This window comes from Caloenas nicobarica, chromosome 5 (assembly GCF_036013445.1).
Source record: "Caloenas nicobarica isolate bCalNic1 chromosome 5, bCalNic1.hap1, whole genome shotgun sequence".
NCBI lineage: Eukaryota > Metazoa > Chordata > Aves > Columbiformes > Columbidae > Caloenas > Caloenas nicobarica.
In genome coordinates this window covers 39451210-39476653 of record NC_088249.1, presented here as the reverse complement: position 1 = coordinate 39476653, position 25444 = coordinate 39451210, and the positions used below count along the sequence as shown (strand labels likewise).

Here is a 25444-nt window from a genome sequence, read left to right as displayed (position 1 = left end):
TCTTATACAGAAAGAGAAAGATGGGACTCATAGCATTTTTAAAGTTTCATCAGCTTGTGATGACCAAACTGTAGGAAAAACCAACACAATCCCAGGATGTGTCTTTAACTGTTAAATATAAAAAAGGGAACTATTATTTTCTCAAAACCAAATGGTTACCGAAGAAAGGTACTGAACATCTGGGAGACTAAAAGCCATTATAATCCCTAAGAAGGATAGGAAGGAAATATCACAGAGATCTTCGAAACCATGAAGGGCAAATACGGAAAACAGATAATGACTGTTCAGTCTTGAAAGTACACGAGTACACTGCAGCCTGGCCGTACCCTCAGCTATGGAAGCTGCTCATGTATTGGATGTATTGATGGCCTTCTTCAACTTTCTCCTTTGCAGAGCCAAGTTCAGGGTTTTGAAGAGAGCATCTTTGCTGTTCAGAACATTGTAGCGATTCACCTCCACTAACCTGCTGAAATCGTATGGCTCAAAGGTGAAATTTAGTGTACGGTAAGGAGAATCTTTTGCCTCAATCACAAAGTCACCAAAGGATTTATCTTCTTCTGACTCACGTTTAACTCCTGCAGCAAGGAAGAAAAAATAAATAAATAAAACAACCAAACCCACAAACAAAAACACCCCAAACAAACGGAAAAAAAAAAAGCCACCACACAAGGATATTGCAGATAACTCTGTTGAACCTTAACTTTTTCCCCAAAGCTCCTCCTCAGAGATTTCAGCTCCTTCGGGATCCAAAATGGTTGGAAGCTGAAGGTAAAGTATTATTAGTCTTTCTACTTCCACTAGACTCCAAAATGCAGGACTAAAATACATTTTCATTGTGATAATTTGTTTAATGCATCCATGATCATCATGCTCAAAACTAGGAAATACAAAGCTCAATTCTTCCTGGCAGTGCTGTTCTAAACTAAAAGACATTAACAGCCTGAGTTCAACTGACCTCAGGAGGTTAGTATATACACTCTTCAAAGTAATGGTAATTTGTGGTTTTAGCACCCTACTACTTGAATATAAATACCAATCTTGAAAGATTAAAAATCAAAGTAACTTGCTAAAACCACTTTTGCTTGTTGCTATTATAAGAAATAGCAGTCTTGAGCCCTATTCAAGCCCAATACTTTGAAACTCTCCGTCATTGACGAGGAAATGCAGCCAGGGCCTGGCAATCATTATAGTATTAATAAAGGTAACATGAACAGAGTGCCTTAGATCTCCCTTGCCCGCGTCAGTCCTGTACATTATTTTCTGTGTATTCCAAAGGTTTTCTTCAGGACTCTTGTTTCCTCCCAGCATGGGAGAAATAGGACATTGAATTTTATCTGTCTCTTCTTAAAGTATAGCTTTATGTTTCACCCTAGTGCTCTTGCTCTATAGACTGAGGTGGGCATTACAGTCTATATTAACCACATTAAATGAAGCAAGGATCATTTATCACATAACCTTACACTAGAAGGGCAGAGGCCACTTAGCATTGAATTACATGATCTAACATACAGATTGGTCTCAAATACTTTGTTGCTTAGTGGTTTATTCATATCTGATAAAGGAACGAATTTATTTAATCTGTTTTACGAATTTATTTAATCTGTTTTGTAGTGCCTTCCCATATATTAAGAATAATTAAAGTAACAAAATCAGGTATCAAGGCAGAAAGGTTCAGAAAGAAGCAAAAATATCACCCAATTATGATTCTTCCAGCCTTTAGATTTTTATAATTTTTCATTATCAGCCTCTTTTCCCACTCTCCCTTCCAAAAAGCTAGTGGAAGCTGATTCCACCTTAAATGAAACTAACAATTTAATAATTACAGGGTAATACTAAGAAGAATGAAAGGACAAACACTTGGCGCACTGAATTTTCCCCATCAACACACTCAAAGGATTGTAACAACAGCTCTTTAAGATACCTGGAGCTTTGTATTTCTGGAAGGTGTCATTCACCAATGGGAAATGGAGCACAATTGGAGCCTTTGGATTGTTATCATCCACAAACATGTAACACTCTTTTGGCTTCTTTTCATCTTCCTCACTCAATTTGATTTTTGGAAAAGGAATTTCCCGCTCCTCACAATATGTCTGAGTCAGCTCTAAAACCTGTTGTCAAAGAACAAAAATAATTTCAACAGAATAACAGCAACACCTCTAAGATCATCTAACTACAATCTTGGAAGGGAGAGACACTTTCACAAAAAAAAAGAGAAAAAAGTCACAGAAATCCCACTTCAAATTGGCAGAAACAATTTCTCTGGCTGGTAATACATGACAAGGATGAAGAACAGAACTGAGAACAGCTGCCAAACATCAGTAGTTTGCAGCTGAAACTTTTTATGTTTTGTTACGCTAAATATATTCACCTTGACACTTCTGCACTTTAACAGAAACAACATATATACAGGAAATAACTTGTTTGCATGAAGAAAATCACTAATAGCCACCTTTCCATTAGAAGTGTACATCTAAGTAACAAGGATCATATGAGCTAAGCAAATATTCTTATTTTAGGTAATTATCTATTTCAGCTTCTGAAAAGTTTTGAATCTTATTACAGCTGTCACTTTCCATGTCCTCATGGTATTCACAGTAAAAGGCATAGTACAACAATATTTGAAAGAGGTAAGGATTTATTTTAATGCACTCTTTCATTAGTTTGTATCAGCCATTGTGAATATGATTCTGTGCTTTTATCTCAGCCACATCTCTCACCTCAAAGGGAGACTCCCAGGAAAAATTGAATGACAAGATAACATCCACATCCCTCTCTGGCTGAAGGACCAAAGGAAAGGGAGAGTTGATAGAAAAACCACCATCCACTAAATACAAGCTCTCTTCCATGGGGGTCAGCTGGTTGGGAAATGCATCCAGATGAGTTCCTGGAAGACACTCCAAGTAACACAAGTAACTATAATGATTCATTACACATCTCCCGGTACAAGCAACAAACAAAGCTTATGCTGAGGCTATAAGAAGAAAAAAAAAGACATTCCAACATGCACATTCATCTGAGACTGACCTGTGATGTCTGATGCTTGCTTTATATGACAGAACATACAGAATGGATCAAAATTTTTGCTATTATGTAAGAAGGCATAAATTCCCAGACTTCAGTGGAATAAAATCAAGCTCACTTATGACTGTTACAGAATATTAATGCACTATTTTATATCCCAGATACATACAGACTCATTTACCTCTCCAAGCCACAAATTTCTTGATGTTAACATAATCTTTGTGAAGATACAATCCCTGCATGAAGTTGAACGTCTCTCCACATGTGACCCGGGACTTGAAGAAATCCTGGAAAATTTGTAACAAGGGGCCCCCAGGTATAACCAAGCGAGTCTTCAGTCGTGTTGGATCTTGGAAATGGAATCTTCGGCAGTCATCTGCAGAGGCCACAGAAGGATGCAGAACACATAGAAAATGCTTGTCCAGTTCCAACATTTCAATCAAGCTTTTTTCTACAATACTTAACCAGTTGTCCTAAGGCTGAATTTGTCCTCTAATAAAAAAAGTATTGTAATGAAATTTTAACAAGTTGCATTATTCTATAGTTGGATAATTTACTTTTGCTGTTTATAGGGAATAGCCTTACTTATAAATAAATGTTCATATTCATTTCAAACCCACACAAAAATACCCTTGTTACCAAGTAACAACCATTTCTGTCTGATAAGACCAGAGTCATTCACACACAGTAGCACTTGTAGCTACAACAACGAAAGTGTGTTGGGAAAAAAACTAGGGCTGCAAAAGCAGAGAAGAAAAAAATATCTCCCTCCACTACTTATTATGGCTATAACTATGCACCTGAGTAACTGTCAGGCTTTAATACACTTCCTTTTCACTGCATAAGCATACAACCAAGTAATCCAAAATTACTACAAGAAACAGGTCAAGGAGGGAGATGAAAACCTATTTTCCACCTTCTGCTTAGTAGCCCTCTTCTCAAAATTAAGACCCCTGAACTGTAACATGTGCTTAAAACAGCTCCCATAACTAGCCCAAATTTATAGTCAAAGTCAGATACAACATTTAAAAACACAAGGAAGAGAAAGTGTACTGAAAACCTATACTCTCTTCACAACACGTGTGACTGAAGGGAATAATACAGCCTAAGAGAGATTTGTCCAAATCTATCCTTTATGCTAATCTTGAAAACTACAGACACACAGCACATTTGTGAGTCATTATTTTATGGATCATTTCAAAACCACGAATATTGAAAAATCCTACTATTTTAATGTATGTTCTTACCTACAACTTTGATAACGTCTTTGAAAGAATCTAGAAAGCCCAGTCCTATACCAACCACCTTCAGGCAGATATCATCCAAGCTTGCAGCAAAGGCACTGCCCCACATTCCTGGAGGAGAAATATGGAAGAATTTAATACTCAAAAGGCTTTTCACAGTGTAACCAAAAGGTCTATAGCTCAGCTGCCATACATCATAGTAGAGGGCTGTCCCTTGACCCATACCATTCTAACAGGTGATGTTTGAATTTAAAGCTTTGAGTTAATCATGTGATGGATCCTGATGTAATAATATAATGCAGAAACTTCTGCAAGAGAAAAACCCTCCTATCACCAAGGAAAAGATGGGAAGAGAATGAGAAGACCTAAAGCAGAAGTTTGACAGACAGCTCATAATAGAGTCTTCTTGCAGACTCAGGACATCAGACTGTAATACTATGAACCTACATCTAAACCTTTGGAGAAAGATTTGACGTTTTTCCCCTTCTTCAATTTTTTTTAGGGAGAGACAAAAAAGTATGGGTTTAAATTTATGAGTCCCAAAAGCCGCGCAGCTTCTTTCCGTCTCTCCCTTTAATTCATTACTGTAAGATCATACCTTGTAGAAAACAAATCCTAGGCTCTGGACGTTTCTGGATGAGCCGTCCCATGAAGAACTCACTGTCGAAGTCTTCTGTTCGGACAAAAGCTCCGTATTTGCGAAATCCAACTTCATAGGGAGTGAACTCGCACCATTCTAAGAACAAGTCAGCAGGATCTTTACTAATCTCAGCATAAATATAGGTGAAAATACTCATTTGGGGTTTGTTCACACAAGAGAGACAGAAGGGAATCTCCCTCCACTTCTTTCATCATCACTATGGAATTCCCTGCCACTCTTCTCAGTGAGAGAAGAGTATCTTACATGTGTATCTTACACATGATTAATAAAACTCTTGTACAGGCTTTCATTGACTAAATACAGCTTCCTGGATTTTGGGGTGGAAAAAATCCCATCTTGCTCCATATCTTAACTTCATTACTACAGAAATAATCTGTCCATTTTACTTCTACTTCAAACCATTCTGATGGCTCCCTTTTCCATCACAAACAGAAGATACTTCACTTTTCTCAGCCTTTCTTCCCACTACTTACCATCTGTCAGCAACTATTACAATACTGACTTGAAAGCTCAGTTGACCCACTGCGTCTGACTTCATTGTCTGCTTATCAAAGTGTCCCCTCATGTTTGAAAGCTTTCCACAAAGAATTACAAATCAAATTGTCATACACGCACTCTTCCAGAACAAAACAAACAAACAAAAATGTCCCGCAGTGGTACACAGTCGGACACAAGCATCTGCGTTCCTGTCTCACTGTATCTATCCTCACTTGTTGCATCATATTTAAAGTCCCAAGTGACCTGGAATACGACTAGCCTTCATTTTTTACGGTAGTTGTATAACCAGCAAGATCGCAGGCTGCTAAATACCACAGTTTTGATGATGATGCTACAAGGTTGCCAATCCATCGTTTTTACGTGAATCCTACGCATATTGGTTATCTGGGACTATAAAAGAAAGTAGGTCACCTAATTACCAAGGACTTTAATTCTCCAATTCAGACAGACTTGTGTATAACAAGAATCTTCCCTTTCAGCTCCAGAAAATTTCAGGCATTTTCTAGCAAAACATGGAAAGTGGCAAGCAGAGTTGAATCTCATTTCTCTGTCATAGTCATTATGAAAACACCTGCAATCAGGATGATAACATTCTGCAAATCAGTATTCTATTGCCTCTTGCACTACCAACTGCTGCTTGAGCCACATTCCCTGATGTCAGCTACTCACTACCCAAAGAACTGGATAGGTGAAAGGAATTAATGGATTTCAGTAAACAAAAATAAATTTGCTATGTTCATACCTGCAAAGTCACCACCGCTAATATTGGGTCTCACATTGACAGCTGCATAGATAGGATAGGGATTCTGGGCCCATTTCACCGCTTCTTGCTGATCAGACAGCTTTGATGGATCTTCCTGGTCACAAGCAAGGAAGGAGAAGCACACTTCAGTCAGATAGGTGCTATACCCATACTCTGACAATTTGAAGCTGTTGCTTAGCATTTCTGACTAACAATACTACTAATTCAAAGTTCATTTTCCTCCCACTGTCCATGCATATAGTTAGATTTTGACAGAATACTACTGTAGTTGCATATTTAGAGTGTCCAGTGTTTGTTAATGAATTAGTTACCTTTCTGATTTCAAATAGCATAGCAAGTACTGCACAGTAATGCCACTTTGCAAAACCAACATCATTCTCTCAGGCTTAACACAGCCAATACAAAAGCTATTTGTTTAGTAAGAGTCATCCCAAAAAAAACACTCGGTTTTTCTATAGCACTGATCTATACGACTTCAAAATTCTTTACTTAAGAAGGATGCTGGGAAACCCAAAGCAGAAAGAGATATGGTTATTCCACAACATCATTTGTTCCAGAACAGCTCACACAGGTAGAGAGTAATTGTTTCCTTGACATACAATGCATGAGTGGGCAAGAGCTCCCACCTGGAAGACAAACAGCAGTAGACATCCAAACGTGAACTCTTTTACCTTCTGTTGTAGGAAATATTCCACAATAAGGCCCCACAAGTCTGTAAAGGAAACATTCCGTCCGCTAATCTCCATTGCATTCAGCTCCTGGAAATAGTATTTCAGTCGTTCTGGGGAAAATGCCCCTGCTTTGCTGCTGGACACTGCACCCTGAGCTCTTCTGATTGCATCTTGAAGATCTTTCTGAGACCAGTCAGGGTCATGATACAATGTTGATAAACACCTGAAAATGCTTATATTAATGTTATCAGTAATAATGACCCTCGTATATAAAATAATTTTAGCTAGTTATAATTAGTGCTGCAGCACTGAACCAAAAAGGTTGAGAAGTCTAACTAAAAGATAAAGCATTATGAAAAGAGACCATACTAATGGATCTCTGAATTCTAAAACATGATGAAAACCCTGACACCTACAGGATAACTTCATCTTCATGTTTGCCAATGACACCAAGTTGTGTGGTGCAGTTGACACACTGAAAGCAAGGGGTGCCATCCAAAGGGACCTTGACAGGCTTAAGAGGTGGGCCCTTGTGAACCTCATGAAGTTCAACAAGGCCAAGTGCCAGGTCCTGCACATGGGTTGGGGCAATCTCAAGCACAAATGCAGGCTAGGTGGAGAGTGGATTGAGACCAGCCCTGAGAAGGACTTGTGGGTGTTGGTTGATGAGAGGCTCAACATGACCCAGCAACATGCACTTGCAGCTGAGAAAGCCAGTTGTATCCTGGGCCACATCAAAAGAAGCATGACCAGCAGGTCGAGGGAGGTGATTCTCCCCCTCTACTCTTCTCAGGCCCCACCTAGAGTATTGTGTTCAGCTCTGGGGCCCCCAACGTAAGAAGAACATGAACTTATTAGACAGAGTCCAGAGGAGGGCATGATGATGATCAGAGTGCTGGAGGACTTCTGTGAAGACAGGCTGAGAGAGTTGGGGTTGTTCAGTCTGGAGAAGGCCCTGGGGAGACCTTATAGCAGCCTTCGGGTACCTGAATGGGGCCTACAAGAAAGCTGGAGAGGGAGTTTTTACAAGGGCATGTACTGGCAGGACAAGGGGTAATGGTCTTGAACTGAAAGAGCATAGACGTAGATTGGATAATAAGGAAGAAATTCTTCACTATGAGGGTGGTGAGACACAGGTTGCTCACAGAAGTTGTGGATTCCCCATCCCTGGCAGTGTCCAAGGACAGGCTGGATGGAGCTTTGAGCAACCTAGTCTAGTGGAAGGTGTCCCTGTCCATGGGTGGTTGGCACTGGATGGTCTTTAAGGTCTCTTCCAACCCAAACCATTCTATGATTATATGATCTTGATTGCTAACCTACCTTCCAAGCATGTTCCAAGCATCACATGCTAGGACACATGAACCAGTTCATGAATCAGAGTTAACTCCAGGCCATAACAACACTGAGAGACTGGCTCACAGCAAAGGTGCTACTGCATACAAGCAACAGAAGTTTTAGCCTTCATCAGAACACAGGTCTGATTAAATTAGAAACTAGTTTGGACTATTGGCTATCCATGTGAACAGGATACCTTTGTGTGAAAGTCTGCCTCTGAATAAAAAGGGGCAGGCCAGATTACAAGTTTAGTGGAAGAATACTAGGTACACAGGAATTAATTTAACACAAAAAGGTCTGGAAGGGCAGCTTACACCATCAGGTTGCACAACTCCTCAGTGAAATAATTTCACGAAAACAACGTGTACTTATGAGGGATGATTTCACCACGAACTCCAGGAACTGAGCTACTGAAACATTCTAGGCATGTCTAACATTTCAGCACATTGCTCCAGTCCACCAAAGTGCAAGCCAATGCTATTCCTCTCCACAGCCACAGACACCATTTTGGAAGGCAGTGGCATAGTGGTCAATGTGGACATGTGACTTGCAGTTTTTTTCTTGGCAAGAGTAAGGAAATGGGGAAAGTTTTTGCAGCCAGGACTCTGAGGGGACACACAGCAGTTTTAGTCATGTAATATGCTCCAATATTCAACTGCCAGGCTGGTAAAAGCAGCAGATTCATAGATTTAGCCAGTAGCTGTGCTGGTTAGAAGTAGTAATGGATCTCTCAGACTCTCTAGGATCCCCACCAGAACTCACAGGCGAGAACTGATAGAATAATTGACTTCGTTGCCTGTCTACAGATGGCACAAAGGCAGGTTTGGCCGTATTTGCTTCAGCGCTACTCTATTCACCTATAAGTTTCTGGAATAAACACTGCATGTAACTTACCAAGTAGAGCCAGAAATCCCACACAGATATGTCGCAGCATCCAGAAGGCCCAGCTGCTGAAGCCCAGCAAGGCTGCCATAGAACGATGTCAGAGCTCTCATCCCACCACCAGACCCCAGCACCGCTACCACTGGAACCTGCAGGCAGCAAACTCGGGAGTCACAACCACAGACTTTTGAATTGCCTATAAGTTACAGAACTAATCCCATTTAAGTCTCGTGAGAATAAGAGATAATATCTCTATTTACATTTCAAGTAACTTCAGGTTGCATTTCACTCAGAATTTCTTTCTCTACTTTGTAAATGAAATACATCGTTCACTATAAAATACAGCATTGTCATGTTAGAGACAGTCACTTACTGAAATTGTTATGTATATTATCACACATTTACTTGCATGCCACACAACATACACATAAGAATAAAAAAAGGCAATCATTCTTATAAAAGCAACCAGAGATCACAGAGCAAGGTATCAGACTGTCTAAGAGTATCTTCAAATGAGCAACTAGGAAGCTGTTCCTGTGGTCTGAGCTTCAATTTAACCATTCTGAAACAGAATTTCCCATCACAATTCAGAGCTCAAAGCCCAAGATACAAGAGTCCAACTCAAAAAAGTACATACATTCTGAAATTTCAATTTTTTGTGTTCTAAAACACACACACACCCCTCCCTCAAAATTTTAGAAATATAACAACATGTGAGACTTCAAAACTGAAATGTCACAGAGATCTCACGCCATGGTGAATGCACACCATGTTTTCTGTTGGTTACAGGATAAGAATCCTACAATACCTAATGATCAACCAAGCACAAAGGATTTTACAAATCTCACTACAGCACTGTGCTCAATACCTCATCTTTTGGAGGGGAGTCTTTTAAGTGAAGAGTCTTCGTCAGTGCCTCAGAAACTATTTTCTTCCTTTTGTCCAAAAATTCTCTTTCCTCTTTACAGAGGTCAAAACCCAGACGTATATCAAGATCCCAAGTGCTGAAATAGAAATTAAGACAAATATACCCCAAATTCTGGAGGATTTGTAAATACCAGGGAAAAGCAGTTTCTGTGAACACACGATCTAGTTGCTGATTTGAGTCACTGGATCAAACTCTTACATGAAGTTCTAGTGTATGTCTATACACCAGCTCTTTTGTAACAACAGCTTTTGGAATTAAAAATGAAACTTCTCCCTATTGTATTTTTCCCTTAATGCCTAAATAAAAAGCTTGGGTCAAACAGTATTCAGATGAAGCTTTGGGAATTTCAAGAAGGAAGATTCTCAGACAATTGTGTGAGGAATAATTGAGATTACTGTATTGACATGGATGGAGAAATGAGGGAGAAAGCAATTTTAAAACAGAAGTTTCTGAACTTAAGAGGCTGAAGGGAACAACTGAATATCAAGAAACTTACTATGAATTTGTAAAAGGAGAGCAGGATCTTCAGTTAATGACTATATACCCAATGACTCTATGAACTTGCTAGCCAACTGCTCCATTTTCTAGGATATTCTTTCATTATCACTCCTTTCTTGCACCCTTCCTCTATTTTATAGTTCAAGTTCTTGACACACCAAGATGTCCTTTCCTATTTGTCAGTACAGCACTGCACATTTTGTGGAAACTATTTGTACCTAACAAAGCTAGTTAATATTTATGCCATGAGCTATTTTACGTTTAAGCATTAGGAACACAAAATTTCTTCATATTTAAGCAGGATTAACATCAATCCAATAGATAGTATCTGCTAACTGAAGAGTCACAGTCTTCAGAAGAAAAATAGCATGAGATACTTTTCTTTAATCTATCCCAAGAGATCAATAGAGACAACAGACCTCCCCAGAACAATGGGGAGCATCACTCAGCTCCTCCACTATGAGAATAAATGCCTTTCCTGATTTTTAGAGGTCTTTGAAGTTCCCACTCACCTCTCTTCAGTTTTCAAACTCATATTCAAACTTTGTCCCTGTAAAAAGAGAACAAATCTTGTAATTGATATTGATAGCAACTACATAGGCAGAACTACTAACTAGAGGTTATGACATCAACAGGGTCACTGGATACTAACGAGAATAGAGAACAGCACCCTCACCCACAAAACTACAGCTCTGGAACACCTTTCACTTGCACCTGTTTCAGACATTTTCAGTAGTCTCCACAGAGAATAAAAACACATAATTAGAGAGAAGGGAGAGAAAGTTACTTCTTCTCCAAGCTTCTTGCTTTTCTCTTCCTCTGTTATTTTTCTTTCACAATCTAACAGACTTTTTGCTTCAGAAGATTATGAACTTTACCCTTACTTTGCAAGACCCAACCATGAAAACGTTTTTAGAAGAATTGCGCTGAGCAGTCTCAGTATTTCATTCTAGATATCCAAGAAAACAGCACTCTTAGAAATCATGTGCGGCTTAACTTTCCAAATGCCTATAGGTAATGGAGGAAAAAGTTATGCCAAGTATTTCAAACCAAGTGTGAAATGATGACATTACCTCTCCCAGAGACACGTTTCTATCAACTTTTTGTCCAATAGGAAGGGAATTCACTGGTACAGTCCCCAATCCCAGAACTGTAGTATGCTTTTCAATATCAGGGTTCATACCATCCTAATAAAGAAACCAAAATTTTATTGGAGCTCTCCAGAAAAAAGTTAAAGATATTACTTTCATGTGTCAAAATAACGAACAAAATTTAAGATCATGATAACAAAATCTTTTCCTGAAGTCTAAGGCTTTTCAAGATCATCCTGCTCTCTGCTTGACAGATCTTTGCTGGGATTATTTCTGTCAATCAAATAGTTTTGGGGTTTGTTTGGTTTGGTTTTGGTGGGGGTTTCTTTGTTTGGTTGGTTTTTTTGTTGTTTTTGTCAGTTTCTGTTTTGTTTTTTAATATGGCTATCTACCACATGCAAAAAAAACCCCTTAATCTCCAAATACAAAATTTAAAAAAAAAAAAAAAAAAATCTAGTTGTCTTCTGACATATGTCAGAAAGCTCACAAGTGAACTTGCATTCTGTCTTCAAAGCGGGATTTGGAAAAGATACCAACAAGGCAACAGGGTTAGACACACAGAAAAAATACCACAAAATAGGAAATAAGATAAAAACCTTAAGGACAAACAGGAGCATGTAATTAAAAAACATAATCATCTTTACAAGCAGGGTAAATTAAAGTTCGCCAGGAAACCTTTGGCTTTTCTCCTATGTTGGATTAGCAAGTAGCAAGCTCTCGTAATACAGAGCTGTGTGCAGGTTCCTAAATTTAAAAGAGCGGTACTTAAAAACCCCTCATGTCACAGGGCCACACTCAAACCTACAGAGCGTACCAGGTGGTAGCACCGTAAAGGAACAACAGGTTATCATGCTTTTCACAACAAGAACTGAGGACAGACAAGGAACTAGCCATAGATTTTGCAGATGTCTTCTGACCAAACCAGCTGTCCTGAGTCAAATGCCCTCTAAGCCCACTGCCCTCCTCCTAACAGGGCTAAATAACATGTATTTAGGCACAGGGCAAGCAACATTTCTATGTTCCTGGCACTCTCCTACCTCTTATCAGAGAGGAAAGCTCAGACTGAATAGCTTTGTGTTCTATACCAACTCTTGAAGGAATATGTATGTTCTGCCAGCTACCAGTCATGGTTTGCTTGGGGTTTACCACCCGGGCCAATCTCCATGGTTGACTTCTACAGTGTTTTTCCTTGCCTGGCTCTGACTTTTGGACTGCTTAAGTCCAGGTCTCTCTCTTCTGCTCATAATGGCTGCCCATCCAACCCCATTGCAAAGCTATTCTTCCATACTCTTTTTTTGTGTTATCTTCTCCATAGCTGCCTCTAGTATAGCCAAAATCACCATTCTGCATTCATGCTGCCCAACAGCCTGTGGGGATGAATAAATAGCTTTCTTGCTCCCCATGTCAGAACAGATTTTCAAGTGTTAAGGAAGGTATAATTTTAAGACGAGTTCACCTTCTTACCTAATGCCAAAGATCCAATGAAACACCTGCCATTTTTATTTACTTTTTAAAGTATAAAATAATAATGCATAAAAAGCAATCATAGGATTTTTATGTCCAGAGAGATGTTTTTCTCTAACATAACCACAAAAATATAACATCAATTCAAGACAGACTTCTAGCCTAGAAAATTTTGATCTGAGCAGTTACAACACTACAGTTAAGTTTGACCAAAAAGGTATATCTGGAAGTGATGAAACCTTAATAATAGATGGTCCCTGGTACCATGTAGAGTACAAGAAACTTGGTTCCAATGCAAGCTTTTGACATCCACATGTACCCAAATAATAGACCTAAACCTGACATTCTCAAACATTTGAGGAAGTCCCTGGACTTCTCATGAACAAATTAAGAACATTCATGCTTAAGGACATTTTCATGGACCGAATGTACTGGTTTCAGAGTGGATTTATTGAAAAGTGGGCTGTAAACTTTGGAGCAGTCAGCACAGATGCTTACCTGTAGGACAGATATGGTTTGCTCCAGCTCCACTTGCAGTTCTGGACACATTTCTTTATCCACATGAAAGACAAACGAGGTTCCACAATCCTTCCCATTGTCTGGTCTCCAAGGAATACAAAACTGCTTCTGATATGCGCCTGGAACAGACAGCTTAACCTCACAGTTCCCTGTGCATTAGAATAAGGAGACATTTAAATAAATATTGAAAATCAGATACCTGTTAAGTGTAGCTGAGACTAAGAAAATACAACAACAACCAAAAAAAAAAAAGAAACCCAAAAAACTCTCACGTGGTACCCAGTGGAAGTGACCCAATATTATTTAGTATTAAAGATAAAAGCAAAATCAACTCAAAAAACTGTAGTCAGTGAATAAAAATGCACTGTATAAGCAGAGAATCAAGTCCCCCCTCTCTCCCAAGGAATAAACATGCTGAAAAGTAGATCTGATTTAAACTTTGCAGGCAGCACTACCTTGCTGTTTCTCTTTTGTTTTTTCCTCTTTGTTGACAGTACCTTGCAGAGACAAACAAGGGCGAACCTATGAAAAGAAGATACCAGCTCTGGTTATGAGATTTTAGTTCACCTCTTTGTTGAAGCTTAATCCACCTACTATAGTAGGTGGAGGTTTTCAGTTGCAAGCTGTCAAAAACCACTAAGGATTATTTTGATTTTTCAAATAGAGCGCAAGTTTTGCTTTGGTAGGATGGGATTATTTGCTTTTGTTGCAAAATCAAAACTGCTCTTCCTATTTCAGTTTCTTTTTTTTTTTTTTTTCTTGCAACCAGTACTTCAGAGTTCCAAGTTCTCAACACCTGGGGTTTCTCTGTTTTACCTTTTTTAATGCATGTGTGAGTACCTGTTCAGATCCAAACAAGCACTTCATAAATTCTGCCATGATTTTCTGTCCTGGACTATCCATGTCCTCATGAAATTTAGTCTCTCACACCATTCAATCATCGGCTTCCCTTCTAGGACAGCAGATGAGATACTTAATTGGCCATAAGTGATTTAAAAGATAAGAAACTAGTCTGCCGCTTGAATGTAAGACTGATTTTCTAAGGGAAATTGGAACACAAAACACTTTCTCCTGTGAAATAGTCTGCAGAACTGTGCTGTTAAATGCCATCAGTTTTTCCTGAAAAAATGTTAAAACTCTGTACTTCAACAATGATGACCTCTTCCCTCATCCTTTTTTTCTTATTAAAAAGCATCACTCCAGTCCCTTTCCTTTGAGGGGAGAAAAAGAGCTGGTAACACCAGTATTTTTAATGTATAATGCACTGTACTTCTTAGACTGATTGCCCCAAGAGAACAGACAAATCCCTCAAGATAAAAACTCTCAGACTCAAAAGTTATCACCTACTTATCAATGGCACTGAAAAAAGGTTAGAAATAGTAGATGTTGAGATAAAGAGGGGGACTATACCTGGCCAGCATCTGGGCTAGAAAGCTCAGTACAATCTGCAAGACACACTAACCTTCTAAAGACTTTTTTTTGTTGTTTAATATCTTTTAAAACAGCCTCACTAGAAAAAAAATATCCTTTCTGTGGGTTGGTATCAAGTCTTAAAAATTAAGGAAGCTTTTTAAACCAGCAAATTAAAAAAAAAAAAAAAAAAAAGCAGATGCTGTAGAGAATAGGAGCTATTTGGATGCAGGAGTTGAGTTCTCAACAATGCTTGTCCTCTCACTACTAAAAACCTATCTTCAGGAGTAAACCCCAACATATGTAATTGACTTCCATGTACTCACCACAAGGACTCCATTGGTCAATACCTCTGTAGGGGCATCTGAGCTGTGAAAGGAAGAAATTTAATGCAAATTAGTTTTGTTTTTAAGTTGCTTCATCCTTCTTTAGAAAGCAACTGCCTGGATAAGAGGTGGAGGAGAACGGTCCTCAGTGTGATAGATCTATGCAAACTAGATTGACACCAAATATATTTCCCTTTACAGAAAAATGTGGGAAAAATTCTGAAGAAAATATTCCTCTGCAAATAAAAGTATGTGCTATAATGTCTCCCCACCCCTAACTCATTCATCCACAAAATGTTCATTTCCTTTGCAGTGCTGTCATTGCCATGAAGTCCAGCAAAACTTTATTTCTTTTTTGGTACCCCAAAAAGTTTTTGACTGAGGCTTTAAGGATATCTCTGATCGACCACTGGCAAATCAACTGGAACATGAGAGAACTGTAAGGCATGAGCCTTTTCATGGGCAAGACTGTACCTGCACAGAAAAAGCAACCAAGATAACATATCAGCAGAGCTCAAGTTCATTCAGCTCTTCAGGTAGGACTCACCATTTCTCCAAGTAAAACTCTACATCCAGCTCTTCATTAGCCTTTGAAAATAAAAGTTGGACACAGGTGACCCTTGATCTTGAATATAATTATGCAAAGTTTTTCCAAGAGATGAAGATTTCTTCCTGTTACAAACTACAGTAACTACTTTTGTTACTTTTACAAAAGCTCCAGTTCAATTTTGGAAGATTTAAATTTAAGCCTTTTGTTCTTGTTGTTCTTTGAACATTCCTGTCTTCCCAGGCAAACCCTATACCACCACACACATCTATGTTTGAGGAGACGAGTACACGCAAGTGAGAGTTGACTCTCAGATCCATTGTTCTGCTAATGAGAAAAGAAACCACCACCCTCCTCTGGCTCAAGTACCACTGCAGCACCATATCTGCAAACAGCTTCTACACGGGGCTTTGTGCTTCCTCCTGTTTATTATTTCAGCAGATTGCAATCTGAGCTCATTGCTGTCTTTGTCTTGTACAGACTTTGACCCAGCCATCTTTTCCCCTGCCACAGCATACAGTAAATGCTTGATACCAGACCTAACACAAATTTTAAAATAACCAAGTAGAAGCCAATTTGGGTAATTCTCTTTTCCACAATTAATGATCAAGACGACTTAAGCATTCAGCAAACAGGATAGAGTTGGGAACGAGGGAGTTACCAAGCCTCTTTCCGTGATTACAAATCATTTAGAGTGCCTGAGACACTGACCACACCAACAGTACTGAAGCCTGATTTCTCAAGACAAGACACCATTAGCTCATCTTTAATGCAGACCTATTGTAGCAATGTGTTTGAGGCGGTTACAGAAAAGATCAGATAGGTGATATGGCTTTAGCTGTGTCAAACAAGCTGTCTCGTTGCAAGTTCAACGGTGTGCAGGGACCAAGAGCAGCTGATATGCACAAATGTCATGCACATGAAGCAGAGGCTAAATGTTACTGAACATCACTCAGGGAAATTAAGCTTTTCTTAGGCTTTTGACTTACTAAATATAGAGGTAACCTATGCAGCAATAAACTTCTTCAGTGCAAACTGATGGTGATCATCTAAATAAGACAGTCTGCCACCCCCAAAATGACTGCTGAAGGCAAATACCTTTCATTTTTAAAGCCAAGTTTATGCCCCTCTATTCTTCTGAAAAAAATCAATTCCCTTTAGAGGGGTTTTAACATCTTCTGAAAGACAGTAATCATCCCAAGTTTCAGTTAACTGGGCATCCCAAAGACTGTGGAAGACACACAAAACCAAAAATCACTAGGGATTTTAGAAACATCTCAGATGTCAGTAAAACCATATATGTTGTCATCACCTGCTGGTGTGTTTTCCCCTTCTGGCTTTTACAGCACAGATCAACCAGCAGGTACTGCTGAATTTCTGTAGCAATGAGCTGGAGCTATTCCAAGGTGACCTAGGAAGAAGCCAGGGACTAACCTCAGGGTTCAACCTGAAAGTGCGCAGCAGGGGCTGACCCGGCTTCATGCCCCCTACATCAAAGACGATGGATGTGAGCTCATCACTGATAAGGACATCCTTATCATAGAGTGTCAATTCCAGAATGTTCTAGAAAGAAACAAACAAGCACCCTCAGATGAAGAGACAAACACACTTCCACAAATGAGAGTAGCTGTATACAACAGACATTTTATGCATGAATCAATACCCTTCCCCATTCCCACTCATGAAGAGAATTCACTATTTCCAGCAGGACTTACAGCATAGTTAAGCAAATCGCCAGGCTGACAGTGTTCAGCTGCAAGATTTGCTGAGCTTCTCAACCAGAGAGAGGCCCCAGCCGAAAGCACGTGGCAGTTCTCTCCGCCAGCTTCAGGCACATATTTGCCTGAGGAAGCATGAGCAATTTCCACTCTTTCAGCATGATTCAGTCTGGGTGTCACAGGGACCTATCACTTCCTGCTCCTCACTGCCTCAGAGCAGGTCAGTCCAGCAGAAACTCATTGGAAACAGACACAATGAGTCCATATGGCACCCAAAAAATGGCCTTGCAGGAACTGGTTTTCAAGGAGATGAGACTGAACTCAGAATTGTGCTGGCAAAGCCTCACAGCAGTAACCAGACTGAGGCCTCCTGAGCCTGCAGGGGAAGAAAAAGCTCACACGCTCTAAGTCTTAGTTTGCAATTTTCTTACCATTTAAGCCAATCACTGTTCCACCTTTGTCACCAACCATTACGGAAAGGTAACTCCAGTGAGGTGGATAGTTTCTTGTTAATAAGCACTTTATTCCAAAGCCAAAGACGTTATCCAAAGCAGTAGCGCCACAATAAAATTCATCTGTTAAAGCACATTTTCCTTCGCTCTACCATTAGTGTCTACTTCGAGAATGAATGCTTACAATTTGAAGACTTTGTTCAATAGCCTATTAAGTCCTGCTCAGACAGCAGACAGATGCACTGTCTCTAAGAGTCTGAATTTCACTTTTCTCGATCATAGGAACTGATGGCAAAACTTGACTGAATGAAGTGGCAAAGTGATTTGAAATTTAGTTGCCACTACCCGCACTCAGCCACTTGGCTGTGTAAGGCAAGTAGAGCTACAAGAAGGCAACAGCTACTCTGTGAAAGTAGAAGCAATCCTCAAATAGAAACTTGCTTTGACACGGAATTTCCCTGAACTCTATCAGGTAGTGCCATAAATTGCCTTTCTTGAGTTGCATCACAAGGTCATCTATGGAAAATTCTAGCTGCAATTTACATGAGAGTGCAGTTGCAAACTGGTGTGGTTATTACTGAAGAAGCATAGTACAGCTTTTTGTACCACTGAAGAAGACTGACACCTTACAAGCAACACTGGTTTAGAGGGTAATAAAGATCCTGTGGTTTTGAATGAAGTATCAAAAGCCAGTACCCAAATGGAGATAGCCCAACTGGCTCCACAAAGCGCACTCTTACCTTGACAGCACTATGGATTCGATACTGGAAAGTTTCATTCCATTCTGGGTTATCAGAGTTGTCAACTACCCGAGTTCGGGAGACTATGGGAGATGCAGTGGGCAGCTTTAGTTCCACGTAGCAGTCTGCCTTGGACACTAGAGCAGAGAGTGTAGAGACAGGCATGAAAACAACTTTAATCAAACATCCAATGAGCTCCTCATTTTCTAGATCTCACTGCATCACAGAAACGTGCAAACTTAAGGCTGGACTTTTAAAGCAAAAGCTCTTAGTGAAGTACACATCTTTAACTAGCAGCAAATTGAATATTAGGTACCTATATCTCTTTTTTTTTCTGGTTCATCCAAACCATAAAGCTCTTCATGAAAGAGACTGCTATTCAAAATGAGCAAGATCAACTTTTCAAAAAAATATTTCTGCCAATGCTGGGCCCGTTGCCTCTTATCCTGTCACTGAGAACCACTGAAAGAGTCTGGTTCCATCTCCCATCTGTTGGCAATGCTCCTCCTAATATAGCCCAGGATACCATCAGCCTTCTTTGCAGCAAGGGCACATCGCTGGCTTATGGTCAGCTTGCTGTCCACAAGGACACACAGGTGCTTTGCTGCAAAGCTGTTTTCCAGTCTATGGGCCCCCAGCATACACTGGTGCACAGGGTTGTTCCTCCCCAGCTGCAGGACTTCCACTTCTCGTTGTTGAACTGCATGAGGTTCCCGTCAGCCACTTTTCCAGCTTGTCGCTTTCCCTCTGAAGAGCAGTGTGACCCTTGGGTGTACCAGTCACTCCTCATGGTTTTGTAACATCAGCAGACTTGCATCATCTGCATCATCATCCAGATCGTTAAAGAAGACGTTGAACAATATGGGACCTAGAATTGTTCCCTAGGCTACACCACTAGTTAGTGGCTTCCAGCTAGACTTCATACACCGATCACCACCCTCTGAGCTCTGCCATTCAGCCAGTTTTCAATCCAACTCCCTGTCTGCTCATCCAGCCCATTTTTCATCAGGTTGTCTATGAGAATCTTATGGGAGACAGTGTCAAAATCCTTACTAAAGTCCAAATAGACAATATCCACCCACCGCTATATCATCATCTAGTTTGTCCAAGAGCTGAGCTTTCTGTGTCCATTCCCTGAAAATAACTGATTGTCTCAGAGTCCTTCTTCCAGTTAAGGCCCCCCTAAAAACGCAGTGAACAGAATGGCCATAAAAAGAACTTCTCTTCACAGCATGATCCTAGCCCTCAGCCTTTCAGGAGGGTTTTCCAGTCCCTGGACAGTCATTTACCATTGCAGTAGTTTGATATTGGATGCCAGATATAAACTTTAGGTGGGCAGACTACCTTAGTGTATTAAATTTGAAGGAATTAAATGAGATTCAAACATCCAAATGCTCCAAACAGCCCTGAGAGATTTACTCGACACGGATGTGCAAGAGGAAGGGAATATACATCATGCTATAAAAAACAGGAACAGGTAAAAAGCAGCTTACCTTGAAATCAGTCAACCACCGACCTTGTTGAAAAGCTTCAATGACATGTACAAAACAGCAGACACATGAAAGAAAGCACTGCTACAACTGGGAAGAGTAAACGTTTAGGAGCTAGAACTGAAGAGTGCTACTTCCAGGTGCAAAACAACTGTTCAGCAGCAACAAGGGTGAAATTTGCCATGACCAGAGGGCTGAATCCAGACAACGGAACACAAAACAGGCCACGGTAGGATGTATAAAGGAGCAGGGAAGGAAAAGGTTACCAGGCCTTATCTGTTCTTGTTCTGCAAAGTAGCAGGGTTGATCTGCAGCTTGGCCTCACATCAAGCCTTTGAAACATATACAACGCTTTACAAGAGAAGCCTTTGTTCAGACATAAAGGCAATACACCATGTGCAGGTAAGAAGTTCCTATAACAATGCTACCTGTGTTACAGGCATGCACTGAACAAACCATCAGTTTTCATGATACCTTGAGTAAATACTTACACAGATCTGTACCCTTGATGTTTCTGGCTCGGAGGACTTTTACTGTTAAGTTGTAGTAAGGGTGCTTCTCCCACTGAAAAGAGAGGAGCAAGCTCAGAATGTACCAACTGCAATATCTGTTCTGTAACCACACTAGTATCAGTCCAGAGAAACGGATCAGCTCAAAATAAACTATTAATGAGTTGATTTGGGAACACACACAGTGCTTTCAGTCTCCTGGAAGACTAAAGGAGTCTAGAAGGAAACTCAATTCCCTTTCAGCACATGAATGATTGATGTCTTATGGTAACTTCTCATGGACTTCAGAAAATAAGTCCCTTATTTAGGGTTTCCTCTAATCAACCACCAACCAATTAATTGCTTCATTAATGCATTCCTACTGAAGGATAAACAGATACTGGAGCTGCTCAAATAATTTTAATCATGACTTGGCTAGTTTAAGAGTACTTGTCAAGGGCACATGCATGCTTGAGTAACAGCAGACATGGCAAGAATCTTAACAGCGTGGTCTGAAGGCCATGACTCAAGAAAGCATACGCTGTTTACTACGAGGAAAAAATACACTTTCTTGTAGGAACACATACTTCATGGCAGTTTGAGCAAGAAAAGACAAACCTGTTCATTCTGGTCTGTCACTGACACCAGCACTCTAGACCAGCATGCCACTTTAGCAGTATAGATCAAAAGGTAATCCTTGCTCTTGAAGCTTCTGGGAAGCTATTTTTGGAAAGTAATATTAGTATCTAAACGCCTGGATGTGAACAGGAAAGAAAACCCTGACTAAATTGTGGAAGATCATGAAGGAGAAGGGGGAGAGGTTAGGGGAAGACAAGAGAAAACAGCTTGAAGGTATTTAGTGCAAGGACTGGACAGAAGCAGTTGTGTAAGGCTCACGAATAGAATGGGATTCTGCCTCATTTCCATGAGTTATGACAGAATCCTGGCCAGACAAAAACCTTTTCTATTCTTAAATCCCATTTCAAAGTGCTTTTCACAGGTGGTCACTACTTCATAATCATCATTTTCTATGTGGTTGGCTTGAGACCAGAGTTTAATTTCAGATATGCTAAGTATTAATCTACAAATGAATTCAACAGGATCTTCACTTAAAATAAAATGCTACAGAGTGGCAAATATTATATAAAAATGTAGGCCTTACATATCACTAATTACGATCTCAAGGAAACCAATGAACCCTGAACTGTCGAACTGTTCTTGGATATTCCTTACCTGATAAATGGAACTGTGCTATGTTTGTTAAGCAGTCACATACTTGTGGAGTTTCCTTATTTCTTATCACTTTAAGATACTTGCCAGCTTTTGCAAAAGAGAGTTTGAACACCACAATAAACCCAAGACATACATAGTACACTGAACATCTTTGTACTGAGAGAATGTCATCCACCCTGACCAACAAGCGAAGGGTAAAAATTACATGCATAGTGTAAGATACCTCACATACAGGTGCCAGATTAAATTTGTGCAACTAAACTCCAACTATACTATTATTACTCTCAAATGGCTCTTATTTGCAGCATCAATATTTTGAAGATACTCCTTCCCTCATTTGTTTCTGGGAACGAGACATGCCTTCACAGCAAATTTCACCATGAGCTCTACCTTTCAGATGCTAGGTTTTCGTCCTTTTTAAAACTTTCCTAATCAACTCTTATGTTCTTCAATCACCGACACCACTTTCTCAGGCAAAGCCTGACTTCCTTTCACCTCATCGAATTGGGGAATGGACTACAGAGAGACATTCAAGGTTGCAAAGGTTATTCTTGCCACCTTCCCAAAGGTGCTGCAACTCTTCAGGTTGTTGAGAAATGAAGCTACATCATCACACTCCCACTGCTGTCAAAGCAATTGTTACTCACATAGTCTGACTATGGCCTGGAATTCAGACTCAGAGGGAGCGCAGAACGCCCTAAAGATAGCATATCCCTCTTTTACTGCACACCATCTGTCAACGTATAGTTACAAGTTCAAAAGAAAGTCCTTTCCAAAGGTCTCTAACAACCTGTGATGTGCAGTCAGTCATTACTTAGCTGAGGATACATTTTCCACACCCACATCATAATTTAAGGCCGTATAATGCAACAGACATTTCCTTGTGTGCCTAAGCCTGTGCTATCAACTATGCCAGAACCTTCCTGTGTGCCTTTTCTACTTACCTTTTAGTGAAGGCAAAACAAGGTCGTAACATGTCAGAAGGTGAGCTTGCAGAGCAATGAAGCATGAGATTATCAGATATGCTTTATCTGAACACATCAGGGAAAAGTCAGGCAAGAAATCAATATGGCAAATGAACAACAAATAATGACAGTTCTGCCTAAATCTGTGTATGTGAAAACAAACCAACGTACATGACAGATGCAAACAGCCAATTTCTAGTTTTCGGTTCGATGATTTTTCAGAATCACCCCTTTTTCCAGAGCTCAGGGAAGTGCACCTGAAGCAAAAAAACCCTTGAAATCCTTAAATGAGGGTGCAAGACTGAATTCTTAAACATTTAACCTTGCTAACAGCTGTCTATCTCTTTCATCTAAACAGAAGGTGCTGATGCAGCAGCAAACAACTGCAAAACAGGTTATCCCAGCTACAGGTCCTAGTAGTCTTTACTCTCATACAGCCCAGAACACACCTGCCTTTATGCAGTAAGTGCTGGGACCCACTCCACATCTCACAGTAGACAGAGAGGACTCACAATAAGCATGTCAGTTTCATCACAGAAGTGTTGTCAATAGCAAATAAAAACGTAACTTCTAAGCCATATTTTGTGTTCACTGCTACCAGGCAAATCAGGTAGCTCAGACAAAGCAACGTCCAAATTACCAAGGGAGCACTTTCCCCATCTTGTTCCTGTTCCCGAGTAAACACTGCTGCCCACAATTCCCTTCCTCCTTATTTCAGCCACAGTGCCACAAATTTGGTTTTAAATCCAAAAGCAAACTCCTCGCTTTCCCTGCTCCTCCAGAAGTGCGCACCCACAGTCACACAAAGGAGACCTCACACCCAGCGCCAAGAACCACAGTCTTCTGGAGGGCAAGTTTTATAACCAGTCAGGTGATATGTGCAGTGCAAGCAGTTCAGTATTACAGCAGCCACGGCAAACACTGAGCTCACCTCTCAGTTTATGTTGTTTGTCTTTAGATGTGTGAAACAAAGGCTAAACTTCGGAAAGAGATGTGATCAGGTTGAATTCACCTACATAGCCAAAAGGACAATCTGCTGTCTCTCTCCTTGTTCAATTGCTATTAACTAGTCAATACAAAATCTCTCCCCGCCAGCCAGCATAACTTCATTAAGTAGTGTCTAATTTATTTATTTATTTATTTATTTCTGATGGGAAACAACACATCCAGTGGTTTACTGGTTAATGAAAATCACAGCATGCTAATACTAGTCTCTTCTACCCTGATTTCCCAAGTACTAACCAACAACATAAAGTGAACCAGGATCATTTTTATCACACAGCAAGCAGGAATGCAGGGAGGCATACAGGCAGCAAGCCATCTCGTGACATTTAACAGTCACCTCGGTTTTAAGCTGTAGATTCGAGGGGGGGACGACACAGGCAGTCATATGACAGATCCTATAAAAAGGCTCCTTCACAAACAGTTTAGTGCCATTCAAAATTGAGGGTATTGGCCAGACCACCTTACACAATGGAATGATTATAAACCGTTTAAAGGACAAACACATTGAAACCACTTTATCTAATGTGGGTTTGCTACACTACAATCATTAATCTTTGTCTACTTTAGACTAAGTCCTGCAGGATAAGGCAGAGAGCAGAAAGGAAGGGAGAGATGAAAAATCAAGGATATTTTGCAAGAAAACACATAACCATAATTTTATCTCTACTGATAAGAAGCCCAGTATGCTGGAGTCTCCCCCCAAAAGTACTTGGCATCAGCTTAATTCTGTTCCCCAAAACCTACAGAAACAGAGACGTGCTCTGCATTGCCTCACACAGGCTCCACATTTAGTAAAAACCTGGAACCTCCATTAGCATTGTCATCCAAACTTTTCCCCTAACGATAAACTTTGAGTTTAATCCCTGCAGAAGAGCGGGACTGGTTTTCCACACATGCAGTATCAGGTCAGTGCCAAACACAGCACCCAAGGAACATCGTCTCACAGACAGCCCTGCCGTTTGTCTTACCCGCCAGTGATAAAACCCAGTTTCTTTCCTCTTCTTCCTCTGGAAAAGCACGGCTGCCAGGAAAGGCAGCGCCCTGGCTGGAAACGGGCCCCGCAGCACCTCATGGAACATGGGAAACACGTCCCGTCGTCTCCGCAGAAAACCTGGCAGGGAAAGGCAGAAGACGAAGCGAGTCCCGGACAACGGAGAGGCAGCTGTGGGATGGCGCTGGAGGTTTGCGCAGGGCTGGGCTGTGATCCAGCCGGGAGAGCAGAGGTGGGGCTGGTGCTCACCAAACAACCTGGTCAGAACCTCGCTGGCAGGTGTTGCAAATCCTGATAAAAGCAAGGGCAGGAAAGATGCAGCAGCGAACAGGGCAGCCCTGGGTAGGAAGCAGCACCACCACAACCTCAAAACCCCCAGTAGGGATTCTCTTTCAGAGTTCCAGCAACCTGATCCAGGACTTCAGTGGTTCAAACCCTTTCAGAGTTTCAGCATACCCTAAAAGAACATTTTAAAATAGAAAGAGATTCCCATCTTGCCAGTCT

General features: G+C 40.4%; 1 protein-coding gene across 1 annotated transcript; it reads right to left on the bottom strand.

Annotated features, from left to right (window-relative positions):
- Positions 1-345: 345 nt before the first annotated feature.
- PLA2G4F (phospholipase A2 group IVF) lies at positions 346-25028 on the bottom strand. The gene is made up of 20 exons (XM_065635979.1): positions 24918-25028; positions 20750-20822; positions 18769-18905; positions 17293-17421; positions 15859-15899; positions 15312-15354; positions 14031-14097; positions 13555-13724; positions 11575-11688; positions 11014-11051; positions 9944-10079; positions 9088-9224; positions 6859-7081; positions 6167-6281; positions 4864-5001; positions 4269-4376; positions 3203-3397; positions 2718-2884; positions 1922-2108; positions 346-575 (listed from the first exon to the last, which is right to left on the bottom strand). Exons 1-20 carry the CDS (start codon positions 25026-25028, stop codon positions 346-348), a joined length of 2559 nt encoding a protein of 852 aa, XP_065492051.1.
- Between the last annotated feature and the right edge of the window lie 416 nt (positions 25029-25444).